The 14,974-nt window shown below is 44.5% G+C and overlaps 1 protein-coding gene across 3 annotated transcripts in view; it reads left to right on the forward strand.

The window, feature by feature from the left end:
- Window positions 1-14,974, forward strand: part of LOC132816157 (uncharacterized) — an 83,523-nt gene that overhangs the window by 586 nt on the left and 67,963 nt on the right. For 2 of the 3 annotated variants that reach the window (XM_060825637.1, XM_060825640.1), the window contains exons 2-3: window positions 13,436-13,590; window positions 13,699-13,858. The exons of the other annotated variant lie outside the window; for it this stretch is intronic. In XM_060825637.1, coding sequence (XP_060681620.1) covers window positions 13,543-13,590; window positions 13,699-13,858 — 208 coding nt within the window. In that variant the 5' untranslated portion in view covers window positions 13,436-13,542. The remainder of the gene's footprint in view (window positions 1-13,435; window positions 13,591-13,698; window positions 13,859-14,974) is intronic. 3 annotated transcript variants of the gene reach the window in all.

The following is a 14,974-nucleotide window of genomic DNA, read 5'->3' on the forward strand; positions in this document are numbered from 1 at the left end:
GCCTTCCCCCTTCCTGATGGTGGACATCAACTTAAGGCAGACCCCCCTCACCCTCCCGCACTATTTGGAACTGCATTGAACAGTCCTTGCTGTTATCTCATCTCCCTCTCTAACTCATTGTACCAGTTCCCCCTTTGTTTATGTTTTGGTACCAGTTCCACACACAGGTTGTCACCAGGGAACCATAAAACCATAAGACATAGGAGTGGAAGTAAGGCCATTCGGCCCATCGAGTCCACTCCGCCATTCAATCATGGCTGATGGGCATTTCAACTCCACTTACCCGCATTCTCCCCGTAGCCCTTAATTCCTCGTGACATCAAGAATTTATCAATCTCTGCCTTGAAGACATTTAGCGTCCCGGCCTCCACTGCACTCTGCGGCAATGAATTCCACAGGCCCACCACTCTCTGGCTGAAGAAATGTCTCCGCATTTCTGTTCTGAATTGACCCCCTCTAATTTTAAGGCTCACCCCAATCTGCTCAATTAAGGTCCTTGCCGTCAGGGAAAGTTTTAAAGAAATGCTGATTTTTAAAAAAAATGTTCCTTTCGTTTTGTAATGTTAACATTCATGGCTTGTGGAACTGTGGGCTGATTTGAGCATGTTTGATGTGGTATGTTGCCAGTTAGCTCGATTGGCACGGAGGTTGGTTTGCGATACAGTATGTGATGCCCAATAGTGTTGGTTCACTTGCTAAGGTTAGCATGAAGGATTCTCAATCTCTCTATCTCCTTGCTTGGGGCACGGTGACCCTCAGATTAAATTTCCACTCTCTCCAATGACTTTTTTTACGCTGGCTGGCAAGGGGTAATTTTGATCAAGATTAGAGTGGTGCTGGAAAAGCACATCGGGTCAGGCAGCATCTGAGGAGCAGGAAAATTGACGTTTCGGGCAAAAGCCCTTCATCAGGAGTGAGGCCAATATCAGGAGAAAGGCCTCACTCCTGATGAAGGGCTTTTGCACGAAACGTCAATTTTCCTGCTGCTCAGGTGCTGCTTGACCTGCTGTGCTTTTCCAGCACCACTCTAATCTCCAGCATCTGCAGTACCCACTTCTGCCGAGGGATAATTTTGGACAGTTATAATTTTCTGACTTCACCATGTGTGTTGACTTACTTAATATAAAACCTGTCTTATTTTGTAGATTTAATGTGGAGGTGCCAGTGTTGAGGAGGGGTGGGCAAAGTTAAAAACTACAAAATAGTTTATAGTCCCACAGGTTTATTTGGAAGTACAAGATGTTGGAGCGCTGTTCCTTCGTCAGGTAGCTACCGACAGCTTGTATTTCCAAATAAACCTGTGGGACTATAACCTGGTGTTATTTGTAGATTGGCTCCCCCACTCTTGAAAAGTCAGTGTTGCTTGTCACTTGGCTATGGAAAGTTGAGTGAAACATTCACTGATACATCGCATATAAAGCAAATGGAATATATCATGAGGTTGGACCAGCTAATTCAATTTGTTAGAGCATGGTGCTTAATAATGTTGATGCTGTGGGTTCAAATACTGCACCGGCTGAGATGGTTCATTGAGTATTCTGCTTTTCCTTGTCTCACTGGGAGCCGAGATCAGCAAACTTCTGACGACGGGGGTGCTAGATTAAAAGAGAGAGCCTTCAGATTAATATTTATATTTTTTTTCTCCAAAATTGTACTTTATTCATAGGATTTGTCAATGTGCATCACGCCACAGTTGAGATTTAACAATATATACAGTTCAAAACAGATCAGTTTATTTCAATACGTTATTGCAGCATTATAGACCCATTAACAGGGTATATTTTCAGGACTCAGTTCAAGTCAAACAATTTCGATTTCCGAAAATGTACTTTATTCATAAACATTCAAGTTGACTATACATAAAGTGCAATTGAGACTGATTTATTTTCAAAATGGTGTGAAATACCCTGAGGTGACTTACTATACGCACACTTGTATTTTATATTTACAATACAAATTCCATGTCATAGACTCAGCCCAAGTGGTTTTTTTACACAATATCCACTCCCTTGTTAAACTATGGAAAATGGTCCTTAGTAAATGGATTTTCCCTATTGAGCCTGTGCAATTACTGCTTCAAGTTGTCTTGGACCTGGGAATGTGCAAGTCTGCATCATGGAGTTGTCAAGAGCTCTTTTCAGTGGAGTACTAACAAGTTTTGGGCAGACCAAAGAATATTTGTTCCTGAGAGTGGTTTGTGCAGCGCAGGGCCCTGAATCCCAGAAACTGCGAGGATTGCAACAAAAACCATCATGATTTGGAGATGCCGGTGTTGGACTGGGGTGTACAGAGTTAAAAATCACACAACACCAGGTTATAGTCCAACAGGTTTAATTGGAAGCACTAGCTTTCGGAGCACTGCCCCTTCAGGTGGTTGTGGAGTACACAATTGTAAGACACAGAATTTATAGAGAAAGTTTACAGTGTGATGTAACTGAAATTATATATTGAAAAAGACCTGGATTGTTTGTTAAGTCTCTCATCTTTTAAAATGACCATGTTGTATAACGCCAAATGGTCATTCTAAAAGATGAGGGACTTAGCAAACAATCCAGGTTTTTTTCAATATATAATTTCAGTTACATCACACTGTAAACTTTCTCTATAAATTCTGTGTCTTACAATTGTGTACTCCACAACCATCTGGTGAAAAAGTGACGCTCCGAAAGCTAGTGCTTCCAATTAAACCTGTTGGACTAACCTGGTGTTGTGTGATATTTAACTTTAAAAGCCATCACATTCTCTTCCAGACCTGATTTGAAAAAGCACAATTCAAACGGAGGTGGATGAAGTTCTGTCTGTGGCTGGCTCGAGGGTAATGTAGAGAGAGGATGAGACTCCAGGTATTCAGGAAGGACCTAACGGGAAGGACCCTTGTTGCTACCTTGACCTGTCAAAGAATTCTATTTCCAAAATTCCATTTTATTCATAAAATTTCTAAAAAAAGTACATTAGAAAATAATTTGCATTGAATATTAAAAGTGCAATAAAATTCAACTTTTCTTCATAAAACATACCTCATTCTTAAAATGATTTCACTTAACATGATTTCACTTCTCTTGATATCCACAATGTTGGGTACAGTCCAAGGGACTTTATGCAGCCTCCAGGCAACAGTACTATAGCTGGAAGGCCTGCAAATTTTCTCATTGCACCTCTGCAAAAATCAAACGCCTACTCCAATTTTCCAGCTACCTATCCTAAAAATGCTCAGCTCCTGCAAGTGCTTTATGGTGATTTATTCTGATTTACACCCTTGTGGTGAATCTCGGAAGTGTGTGTCAGAAGGCTATTCAACTGCAAAGGCATCAGATTTGACACCGTTTCTTTGCTTGTTGGTTTAACTTTGAAGAATATCTGGCAGTGTGTAATGCAATAATCAAGATTGGAAATTCTAGCCAGTTGCACCTTTTTATTCCTGTTTTCCACTACATGACAATACTGAGGTCAACTATAGTGCTGGTATACCTGTCTAACCAAGATCAACTAACGTGACACAGCGCCATGATTGATTATTGGCGTTTCCCCGGCCTGTGAGTCTCCATTCCATAACGATTATATCATTTGTATTCTGAGTCTTTAGTGTTCTATCTGTAAATATCATGGTAATAAGTTGTAAGCCAGTCTGTTATTAACATTGGGTGCACTGCATGTTCATTGTGGACAAAAAAATACACCTCCCCCCTTGAAAGGCAATTGAAGCTAGACAATACTTGTGTTGCTAATGCTAAGTCAAATCAAAACTCATTTTTATTGACAATTTTTCGCAATGATGTGAGGATAAAGGACATGCCAGTCAACTTTTAGATATTCATTGCAAACAAGGTGTTCATTATGAAATTGGTGTCAGTCTATTGAGTAAGTGCCATATTTAGTGGCCATTTGATATGTTTTCAGATTATCTTGTAAATCTCAAATTATAATTAAAAATGTTTCAATTGACCAATTAGAGTTTACAGACTATGGTGATGCATTGACTGAACTAATCCTAGGCTTGTTACATTATTAGGTCAGAGACAATTAACGTGCATTGCCAGAATCAATGGACTTGTTTACAGATTAGCACATAATGAAATTATGTGATGATGCCATTAAAAGATATGCCATCATATTTAGTGTACATGTTTACTGAATAGACCATTATACTTTTGACCAGATGGGCTAATGTTTATGAAATTCATTTATAGAACCATATGAAGACCATTTAAAGAAAAAAGAACAGGAGAAGGCTATTCGGCCCCTCAAGCCTGCTCCACATTCACTAGGATCATGGTTGCTCCAACATCCACTTTCCTGCCCTTTCCCTGTAACCCTTGATTCCCCGACTGATCAAGAATCTCTTTAACTCAGTCTTAAATATGCACGAGGATTCTGCCCCTCCCGCACTCTGTGGCAAGGAGTTCCAAAGACTCCCAACCCTCTGAGAGAAGAAATTCCTCCTCTTCTTAGCCTTAAATTGGCATCCCTTTATTTTGACACTATGCTCTAGACTCTCCCATAACTGGAAACATCCTCACCATTTACCATGTCGAGTCTCTTAAGAATCCTATATGTTTCAATGAGATCACCTCTCATTGTATTAAACTTCAGTGAGTATAGCCCTAATCTGTCTGACCCTTGCTTATAAGATACTTCCTCCATGTTGGAGATCATCTTTGTGAATCTTCTCTGAACTGCCTCCAATGAAACGATATCTGTCCTTAAGTAAGGGAACCAAAACAGCCCATGGTATCCCAAACATGGTCTCATCAGCACCTTATACACTGTACATTGTTGCAGTAAGACTTCCTTACTCTTATACTCCAACTCGCTGGAAAGTTATGGTCTATAAGATTGTTTTTTAATAAGGAGATGTTCTTTCTGTAACCAGTGTTTTTTTTGTTAACTCTGTCCAGTTATTGAGCATGTTTGAAATAGCCATAAATTAATAATAGGAATGAAGTTAAAGCACAAAATGCTCCAAATGTCCAGCGGGTCAGACAGCATCCCTGGACGAGTAAGAGAATTACTGGTTCAGGTCACTAGTATGTTTTTGGCATTTTCAATTTTATTTCAGATTTTCAGTGTCTGCATATGTTGCTTTTGATTTAGACATAGTCATTGCTACTTAAACTGAGGACGTCAGTTCAAATGAGGCATTAAACATCCCTACCTCCATTCACCCATTGTACTCTTTGCTACCTTCCCCCACCCTCCTGTCTGACCTATGACGTCCATCCCCACCCCCATCCACTGATTGTACTCTTTGCAACCTTCTCCCCAGCCCCACCTCCCACCCCCACCCATTTATCTCACCACCCTGGAGGCTTCCTGCCTCTATTCCTGATGAAGGGCTTTTGCCTGAAACGTCGATTTGCCTGTTCCTTGGATGCTGCCTGCTTTCCCAGCACCACTCTGATCTAAGACCCCCTTTACAACATTAACTGGGAGCTTTCCTGGTGTCATGGACAAGTATTTTGCGTGCTCCACAGCGCTCAATCTGCAGTCACGTCACTTCTACATACAGATGGATGGAGAAGATCCGAGGACTCTATTTTGAAGAATAACAGAGGAGTCCTCCCTAGACTCCTGCCCAACGTATATCCTTTGCCAACTCCAGAACAAGCAGATTATTTGGTCATTATTGCATCGCTGTTTAGGACCTGCCCACACGGAACTTGTTTGCCTATCTTTCTCCCGCTGTGAACATTGTTACTCATCCCGAATTGCCATTGCATTGCATCTGCTACAGTTATGAGAAAGTGAGGACTGTAGATGCTGGAGATCAGAGTTGAGAATGTGGCGCTGGAAAAGCACAGCAGGTCAGGCAGCATCCGAGGAGCAGGAGACTTGACATTTCGGGCATAAACCCTTCATTAGGAATGAGGCTGTTGGAATCAGCCTCACTCCTGAGGAAGGGCTTCTACCCGAAATGTCGATTCTCCTACTCCTTGGATGCTGCCTGACCTGCTGTGCTTCTCTGGATTACTAGTCTAGTACCATTATGATTACACCATCACCTCCCTCAACTCGAAGTTTCTTCCCTATGTTGCTTCAGTCAAACTCTGATGTCGTGTTGCTGACCTCCATCAGGCCTCAGGCCTCTCTTTTGTAGAGAAGACAGACCCAGCCTGTTCAGTCTTTCTTCCCTATCCCATAAAATCTCCCAGTTCTGTTCTCATTCTGTCAGGAAGAAAAGAGAGGGGAGGGAGATGTGTGAAGGGACTATTCCTCAAACTTATATTGTTGAGGAATTCCAATTGCTTTAATATGAAATAATGTAGCTCAGTTCAATAATCCTTGACTATGGTCTCCTTGTGTGCAGATCCCTTGTATTATCTATCTCCGAGAGGTCTTGAGTGATCAGAATCACTGGAGAGTGTAAGGCAGCTCTGCGTTAACCATTTGGTTCCTTTTAGAGTTTTGATCTGAAGAGACAGTTGTAGACATGTCATGGATCTGCAATGAAGCACAATTACCAAAGGGGTAGCACAGAAACCACGTACACTGCCAACATTCACAAAGTACACAATACAGGAAATATCTGATCGGTACACTTTTCTTAAATGCTGTGTGCTCAGTGTTTAATACTCTTGTTTACAATAGGACATGATCCCCAAGATAATCTGGAGTCATAGAGATGTACAGCCTGGAAACAGACCCTTCAGTCCAAATGCCGACCAGATATCCTAACCTAATCTAGTCTCATTTGCCAGCATTTGGCCCATATCCTTCTAAACCCTTCCTATTCAGATACCCATCCAGATGCCTTTTAAATGTTGTAATTCTACCAGCCTCCACTACTTCCGATGGCAGCTCATTCCCTGCATGAAAAAGTTGCCCCTTAGGTCCCTTTTTAAACCTTCCCCTTTCACCCTAAACCTATCCCCTCTAGTTCTGGACTCCCCTACCTCAGGACAAAGACCTTGTCTGTTTATCGTATCCATGTCCTTCAATACTTTTATTAACCTCTATTTTCCAACTGAACGGCAAATGGCGAGATAGGATTCTCATTCGTGAGCAATGTGAGGCCTATCTGCTGTCTTGACATCCCCATTATTGTGTCCCCGCACCTCGTTCAGACAGAGATTCCCATTCTCCCACCTACTGACAGAAGCCAGGCAGTGACAGTTCCTGACGATGAAAGTCAGAGCAGTTGCCTGGTGACTGCAGCTTGCTCCTCTGGTCCTCCGTCACGGACACCAGGCACCAACGCCTCATGGGCATGCTCCATGCGTAGTGATAGGCCGCATTTTACCCCCCCACCCCCGATCCACAGGACTTTCGGATTCCCCGGGTTGCAAATCGGGGTGTGAATACCACTCTGCCCGAACTGTCTGGGCCGATTGCAGGTTGTTAATGGGTGACCAGGTATGGGGCTAGGGTTTAAAGATGGCATGGACACCAGGAATCCTGGGAAGTCATGGCAGTGATCTGTGGTGAGTGGGAGAATGTGACAAGAGTGGCGGTCAGTGATTGAGTCATGGGGGTTTTGGGAAGAGATCACTTGGTAGGGTTGGTGGAGAGAAACCTGTAAAACCTGCCAAACATTGTCAATTTGCTGATGTCTGGTAAGATTCAATTAAAAATCACACAACACCAGGTTATAGTGCAACAGGTTCATTTGGAAGTACTAGCTTTCAGAGCACTGTTCCTTCATCAGGTGTCACATTGTCCCACTCACCACAGATCATGGCCAGGACTTCCCAGGATTCCTGGTGCCCACGCCATCTTCAAACCCTAACCCTGTACCAGGTATCTGATGAAGGAGCAGTGCTCCGAAAGCTAGTACTTCCAAATAAACCTGTTGGACTATAACCTGGAGTTATGTGGTTTTTAACTTTGTCCATTCCAGTCCAATACTGGCACCTCCACATCATGGTAAGATGCAGTAATCTTACACGACTCAGCGTTATCCTTTAGTGCTCTCCGGAGCCAGTGGGATACTTTTGAATTTGTAATTGCTTTTATAACGTAGGAAATGTGGCAGTTCATTGTTCCGTTCCCACTAACATCGATGACCTGTTTCATCTGTTGGTTTTGGGATAAATGTTGACCAGAAAGAGGTGACCAACGCTCTCTATCACTAGAGATTTAATTGCTGTGATTGGTCAAACATTTGATGATGTGATTTGTTTTTCATTCGCGGACAGGATCACAGTCCTTGATCTTTCAGCATCCAGCAATTTTAAAGTAAATTAAGAATCTGACGGGCCGAAGGGCCTCTTCTGTACTGTATGATTCTTTGAAATTCTTGTACTGTTCAAATTCAGTGACCTTGCCTGGATGTGCATGTGTAAAAAGTGAAAATTAATGATTTGCATTTATGTAACACCTTTCACAACCAAAGGCTGCACAAGCACTTTGCATCCAGTGAGATACTTTAACTGTGTTCAGTGTTGTAATGTTGAAGATGTGGCAGTCAGTTTGTGCCGCATGACCAATGATCAGGTGATCTGTTTTCAATAATGTGGGTTAAAGTATAAATATTGGCTCCAGGGAGAACCCCCAACCTTCTTCACACTTTACATCCACTTGAGGGGGCAGATGGACTTTCAGTTTCACATCTCATCCATAAAAAAGCCCCTTCGACAGTGCAGCACTCCATCAACACTGTGTGAACGAGTGTAGACCTGGATTGCATGCTTTGATCTCTGGAACTCATGAATTCCTCATTCCTCTGACTCCGTAGTGAGAATGTTACCCGCTGAGAAGTCTACTTTGAACCCTCAGACATCCATATCGTCATCTTGCTGATTGCTTTATTCTTGTATTTCAAAATTAGTGAAAAGCAGAAATGTAGGCACTCAGGCATAGACAGACACACTCAGGCACAGACACATACACAGATGCACACACAGACTGATAAATACATACACACACACACACAGAGAAGGATACACATAGATAAATGAGGAAGCGCGCGCGCGCGCGCGCACACACACACGTGCACATGTACACAGACCCACTCAATCTCCTGTTGATTGGAGCTGGGAATTTAGTTGAGCTTGGTGGACTGATTGCTCACTTGTTGGTCTTTGGTTCTCTTGCAATCACTGCGATTCCTTCAAGCTTCTGAAATCAATGTTTTTTAAAAAATTGGCTTCATTACATTGTCCTGTCGTGGGTGTGAGGTTACCTATTGGCCCAACACCTGAGGCTGAAATGTGTGCTGGTTCGGCTCCAGTGATTGTGAGCATTGTTACGTAGTCAGTGTTACAGCAGTGTGCTGTGATCTGCCCTATTAAATATGGATCAGTGCCCAGAACCAAGACCACAGGATTTGCTTGGCAAACTTGCAGTGCTGCAGTTAACTTGAGTTTAGATCTTTTGCAGGCCCAGGAGCAGATCAAATTAAATGTCAGCGCTAAACACTAAAGGCATTCTAACCTTGTTTTCCCACATCCACTTTCTCCCCATTCTTCCTAAAGAAACCACAAAGCTGAGAGGCCAGCGAGTGCCAATTGGTAAATGCAGGCTGCCCCACGATGGTTGCAACGTCCTGACCCTCCACATCTCATTCCCACCACCCTCCTGTCTTCCCTCTATCACCTCATCCCCCACCCCAATTCACAAGACTAGATTAGATTACTTACAGTGTGGAAACAGGCCCTTCGGCCCAACAAGTCCACACCGACCCACCGAAGCGCAACCCACCCATACCCCTACATATACCCCTTTACCTAACACTACAGGCAATTCAGCATGGCCAATTCACCTGACCTGCACATCTTTGGACTGTGGGAGGAAACCGGAGCACCCGGAGGAAACCCACGCAGACACGGGGAGAACGTGCAAACTCCACACAGTCAGTCGCCTGAGTTGGGAATTGAACCCAGGTCTCAGGCGCTGTGAGGCAGCAGTTCTAACCATTGTGCCACCATGCGTGCGCCCGCCCACACACACACACACACACAAAATGCCACCACCACATGTAGTGATAGCACAGAATTGCTGTGCAGTGAAGAATGAGGTCATTTGGCTAACTGTGTTTGTGCCAGTGAGTGTCATTATCAAAGCGCCATTCTCCGAAGAATTTCTTCGCATGTTGGGGTGAAGCCACTGCATGTCGGTCAGCCGTTGAGAACTTCCAGACAATTGTGGCCCAGCTTTGGTGGTTGCTAAGCATTAAGACGAGGGTGGGGGGGTATAAGATGTGAGACCTGGCCAGGCCCCCCTGCATCAGGCAGCTGAGACTAGGCAAGTGGCGCTGAGCTTGCTGCCCATAACAGTTTGGCATCGACTATGTAATGAGCTGAGAACAATAATCAGGCAGGAAAACCTCCCTCCTGCAAGTCCACCCTACCTTCTCACTCAAGAAGAAAGAAGCAAAATCACTGCAGGAGGGACAAGGACATCAGTGGATTGGAAAATTGAGGAGTTAATGGAGATGATGGATGAATGGATTGTGGTGCGTCAGAGCGACTGAGCTCTGGATAGAACCAACACAGACACAGAGCAAATAGGAACAGGAGTAGGACACTTGGCCCTTTGAGCCTGCTCTGCCATCCAATATGATCAAGGCTTATCATCCAACTCAGGGCCCTGTTTTCCATTTTCTCCTCAGATCCTTTGATCTCATTGAGCCCTAAGAACTATATCTAACTCTTTCTTAAAACCATTCAATGTTTTGGCCTCAACTACTCTCTGTGGGAGAGTGTCTCACAGACTCCTCAGCTCACTCATAAGCGGCCTACCCTATATCCTGAAACTGTGAGACCTATCCCCACCTCAATTCTGGATCTTCTGGTCATTGGGAACATCCTTCCTGCATTTCCCCTGTATCGTCATGTCAGAGGAGAGTTACACTTTATGGAGGGTAGAAGGTGCATTCATTTACAGGATCTGACCTTCTCTGGCCAGGCCAGCATTTATTGCCCATATCCACATTGTAGTCACATGTCAACCAGACCAGGAAAGGATGGCAGTTTCCTTCCCTAAAGGGCATTAGTGAACCAGATGGGGTTTTCCGACATTCAACAATGGTTTTATGATCACCATTGGACTTCAATTCCACTGTCTGCCATGGCAGGATTTGAACCCTGGTCCCCAGAACATTAGCTGGGTCTCTTGACTAATAGCCTAGCGATAATGCAACTAGGCCATTGCTTCCCCTTAATAGGTCATAGGCAGGGTCATTATATCATTAATGATAACTAGTAGTTAAACCCTGGTAAATGGACAGTAGATCAGGAAAAGCTGGTTGAAGCTCATTGACTTCCTCTGGTTCAACTAGTTCTGCATTGTGATGGGAATTACTATAAAACCTGCGTGATCTGCAGCTCCAATCTCAGGGAGCCGTGTGATGGGGGAAGGGGGTGTTGCTACAGGATATACAGAAGACTGTGAATAGCCGAGACCCAATCCGTCAACAACACTGTCAGGAGATGACTCCTTGTGAATAGCAGGAACTTGCCACAAAATATCACAGAGAGATGTGAAGGGATTTTTGGAAATTGGTGTTTACCCTTTCATGTTACTATTTGTGAGAAAATGTCAGAAGCAGTAGGAAAGAATGATTTATAATCTTGACCTCTTTTCTCTGAAGAAAATGTATTGTATAGAATGTACATTAGTGGGAGAAAGCTGTAACAGTATACACAGTATACATATATCAAGACATTTATAGAATGCACTCTATAATACAATCAGATTTCTCAGCAACTCACCATCAACATCTCCAGGGCAGTTATGGATGGGGGATAAATTCTGTCCCTGCCATGAATCAAAAGACGACATTTAAAAAATGTATCATGTTAATTATCTCTTGATTTGACAGTAATTATATATCATTATAGATCCCACACTATTGTGGGAAGCATGCTATTCTTCCCATTCCTTGGCTAAATTGTCAAACTGTCTAGTATTCAGTAATGCACAAACAGAAGTTTTCTCTGTTCAGATGTTAGGATAACAGTTGCTATCTGGTGGAGAGGTGATAGCCTAGTTGTATTATTGCTGGACTGTTGCTCTGGAGACCCAGGTGGATTTCTGGGGACAGGGGTTCGAATCTTGCCAATGCAGATGGTAGAATTTGAATTCAAATAAAAAATCTGCACTGAAGAGTCTAATGATGGCCATGAAACGGAAAAACCCATCTGATTCATTAACGTCCTTTAGGGAAGGAAACTGCCATCCTCGCCTGGCCTGGACCCACAGCAATGGGGTTGATTCTTAAACGGCTCTCTGGGCAATAAATGCTGACCTAGCCTCATCCCATTAATGAATAAAAAAACCCAGTAGATTTCCTGGTCACTGATTCCAACCCTCTCACCAGCAAATAAATGGAGCCTGAATCAATCTGTGGGCAACTTCACCCTCATTCTGGGTTCTAACGTGAGCTTGTTTCCACCATTACTAAAAGATAATAATTTTCTGTTCTGTAACTCACCTTTGCATAATTATGTACATTTTCTTTAAATTTGATGCTACCTTTAATTTTAACAGTGGGTTCTCCTCTTAGAACTTTTCTTTTTCACTGGAAAGCAACAATTCTGTGTATTCTGAAACATCCCATTTATCAGCCACTGCAACGGTATTGACATTACTCTTAACCTAATCTGATGGGGTGGCAAGGGACCGGGGTTTGATTCCAACCTTGGATGACTCTGTGTGTGGAGTTTGCACATTCTCCCCGTGTCTGCGTGGATTTCCTGAGTCCTCCAATTTCCCTCCACAGCGGCACGGTGGCACAGTGGTTAGCACTGCTGCCTCACAGCGCCAGGGACCTGCGTTCAATTCCCGCCTCAGGCGACTGACTGTGTGGAGTTTGTACGTTCTCCCCGTGTCTGCGTGGGTTTCCTCCGGGTGCTCCGGTTTCCTCCCACAGTCCAAAGATGTGCGGGTCAGGTGAATTGGCTATGCTAAATTGCCCGTAGTGTTAGGTAAGGGGTATATGTAGGGGTATGGGTGGATTGTGCTTCGGCGGGTCGATGTGGACTTGTTGGGCCGAAGGGCCTGTTTCCACACTGTAAGTAATCTAATCTAATCTAGTCCAAAAATGGGCAGGTTAGGTGAATTGGCCATGCTGAATTGCCCATAATATCCAGTGATGGACCAGCTAGGTGGATTAGCCATGGGAAATGCAGGGTTACAGGGATAGAGTAGTGGGGTGAATCTTGGTGGGATGCTGGTCGGAGCATTGATTTGATGGTCCATATGGCCCGCTTCAACACTAGTGACTATGATTCTAATTTGCCGGTTCATGTTCGTGTTTTCATCCTTTCACAATTGCCTTTAAGTTTTAAATATTAGTTTCAGACCCACTCTTCTCTCCCTCCAACTGTGTCCGTTTGCACCAATGCTGATGGCTTGCCACTGTCACTTCTCCATGTATCATCTTCCCCACTTACTCTCACCCACCACAAACCCCAACAACACTACCCCATCTAACCCAGTAGTGACAGTCGCACCACCACCTCTCCACTGCTCAATCACTACCTTGCTCTCATTCCAGGTGAAACCATCCTATAATAGTGCTGAAAGAGCCAGGACGGGTGCTGGAGTGCCCGTAATTTGGCTCCTCTAGCCCCAATAAGGAGAGGACCTTGGCTCTTGCCAGCGATGAACAGTCCTGTGGAGGTGCAGAAATATCCGTGTCTAGGCAACCAAGTAAGAAGCGTTGTTTACTGTCCAGTCACCATCACTCTGAGTGTGTTCCTCACATCTCAGAACATCTACCCTGTGTCCAAGATGCCTTCTCTGCTTTGTCTCCTGCAGGTTCCAGTGACATCACCATGTTCTCCGCAGTCAAGAGGATGGCCCCTCAAGACATCCCCACCCCCACCTCTGAGGAAGAGGGCACGGATGTCACAGAGGAAGTGTCGGCCAGGCTGCCTCTTGCAACCCTCCCTCAGCTCAGACGCTGACACCTCGATGGGTACGTTATCTAGATTAGAGTCAGGGGCTGGTGGGCACCTCAGTGCCACATCTCCACAGGAGGAAGAAACACAGACACTGTTGAGAGCTGGAGGCCAGGCACCTGCTCAGGCCCAGCTCTTACCAGTCGCCATTTTGTTGGCCTGAATGAGTAGATGGGAGTAGCACTGAGCAACCTGATGCTGCAGTCAGGCAGCAATGTGTTCGGGGATCAGCTGCCTCTGGCATGTGAGCGTTTAGCTTCTTCCATGTTGGCAACTTCCATAGAGAACCAGGTCAAAAGAGTCTCCACGTCTGCAGTATACAAGAGGTTCTGAAGCCTGGTGTCTCTTCCTCCGATAGGGCGGTGACAGTAGGTATCGAGACAGAGGAGGAACCCTCTGATGTTTCTTCTCAGAACACTCGTGAGTTGGCTCAACCTTCCAGCTTCTCGCTGCTAGTGACCCTCAGCCCCCCACCGTGGGAGATCAAGTCAAAGAGGGGTGCACCTCCCTCAGGGCAGGACACACTTAACAAGTCTGGGCCATCCAGACACAAATACCACCCAACCTTAGCTCCGAAACCAACAGGCCCCATTGTAGAGCAGCTCCCTTCATCCCAGGACATGGTGGGAAAGAAGGAGAGAAGACCATCTTCTGAGGGCACACAGGTGGCATGTACTGTAAATATGTTATCACATTTGGAAATATATGTTTATTTTTCTAAATCAGCTGTGTTTGTGAATGTCTGTCTAGCCAGAATTTTTACATTGAAGGTCCAGAGCCTAACCATCTTTAACAGGATGCAATGTTTGATGGGTCATGGTGTGAAGCGAGCAGGCTATGGATCGGGATGATGCAATTTGGACTCCGGTCAGTGGGTTAACACCTGAGATTCACAAAGCACAGAGCATTCGCAGGGGTCTTTCACCTGTACTGTGCAGGAATCTATGCCATTGATGTGTTTCTCTGAAAGGTCTCACATCCCCCAGAATTGAAGTCCCCCTCCCCTCACAAAATGTAACACCTACTCCACTCACTCTGGCTGTGGCTGCAGCCATTTTCATCTGCACTGCACGCTTGTTAGGGCCATTTCAGAGGGCAGTTGAGAGGCAGCCATATTGCCGTGGGCCTGGAGT

The sequence above is a fragment of the Hemiscyllium ocellatum genome, chromosome 5, assembly GCF_020745735.1.
Source record: "Hemiscyllium ocellatum isolate sHemOce1 chromosome 5, sHemOce1.pat.X.cur, whole genome shotgun sequence".
NCBI lineage: Eukaryota > Metazoa > Chordata > Chondrichthyes > Orectolobiformes > Hemiscylliidae > Hemiscyllium > Hemiscyllium ocellatum.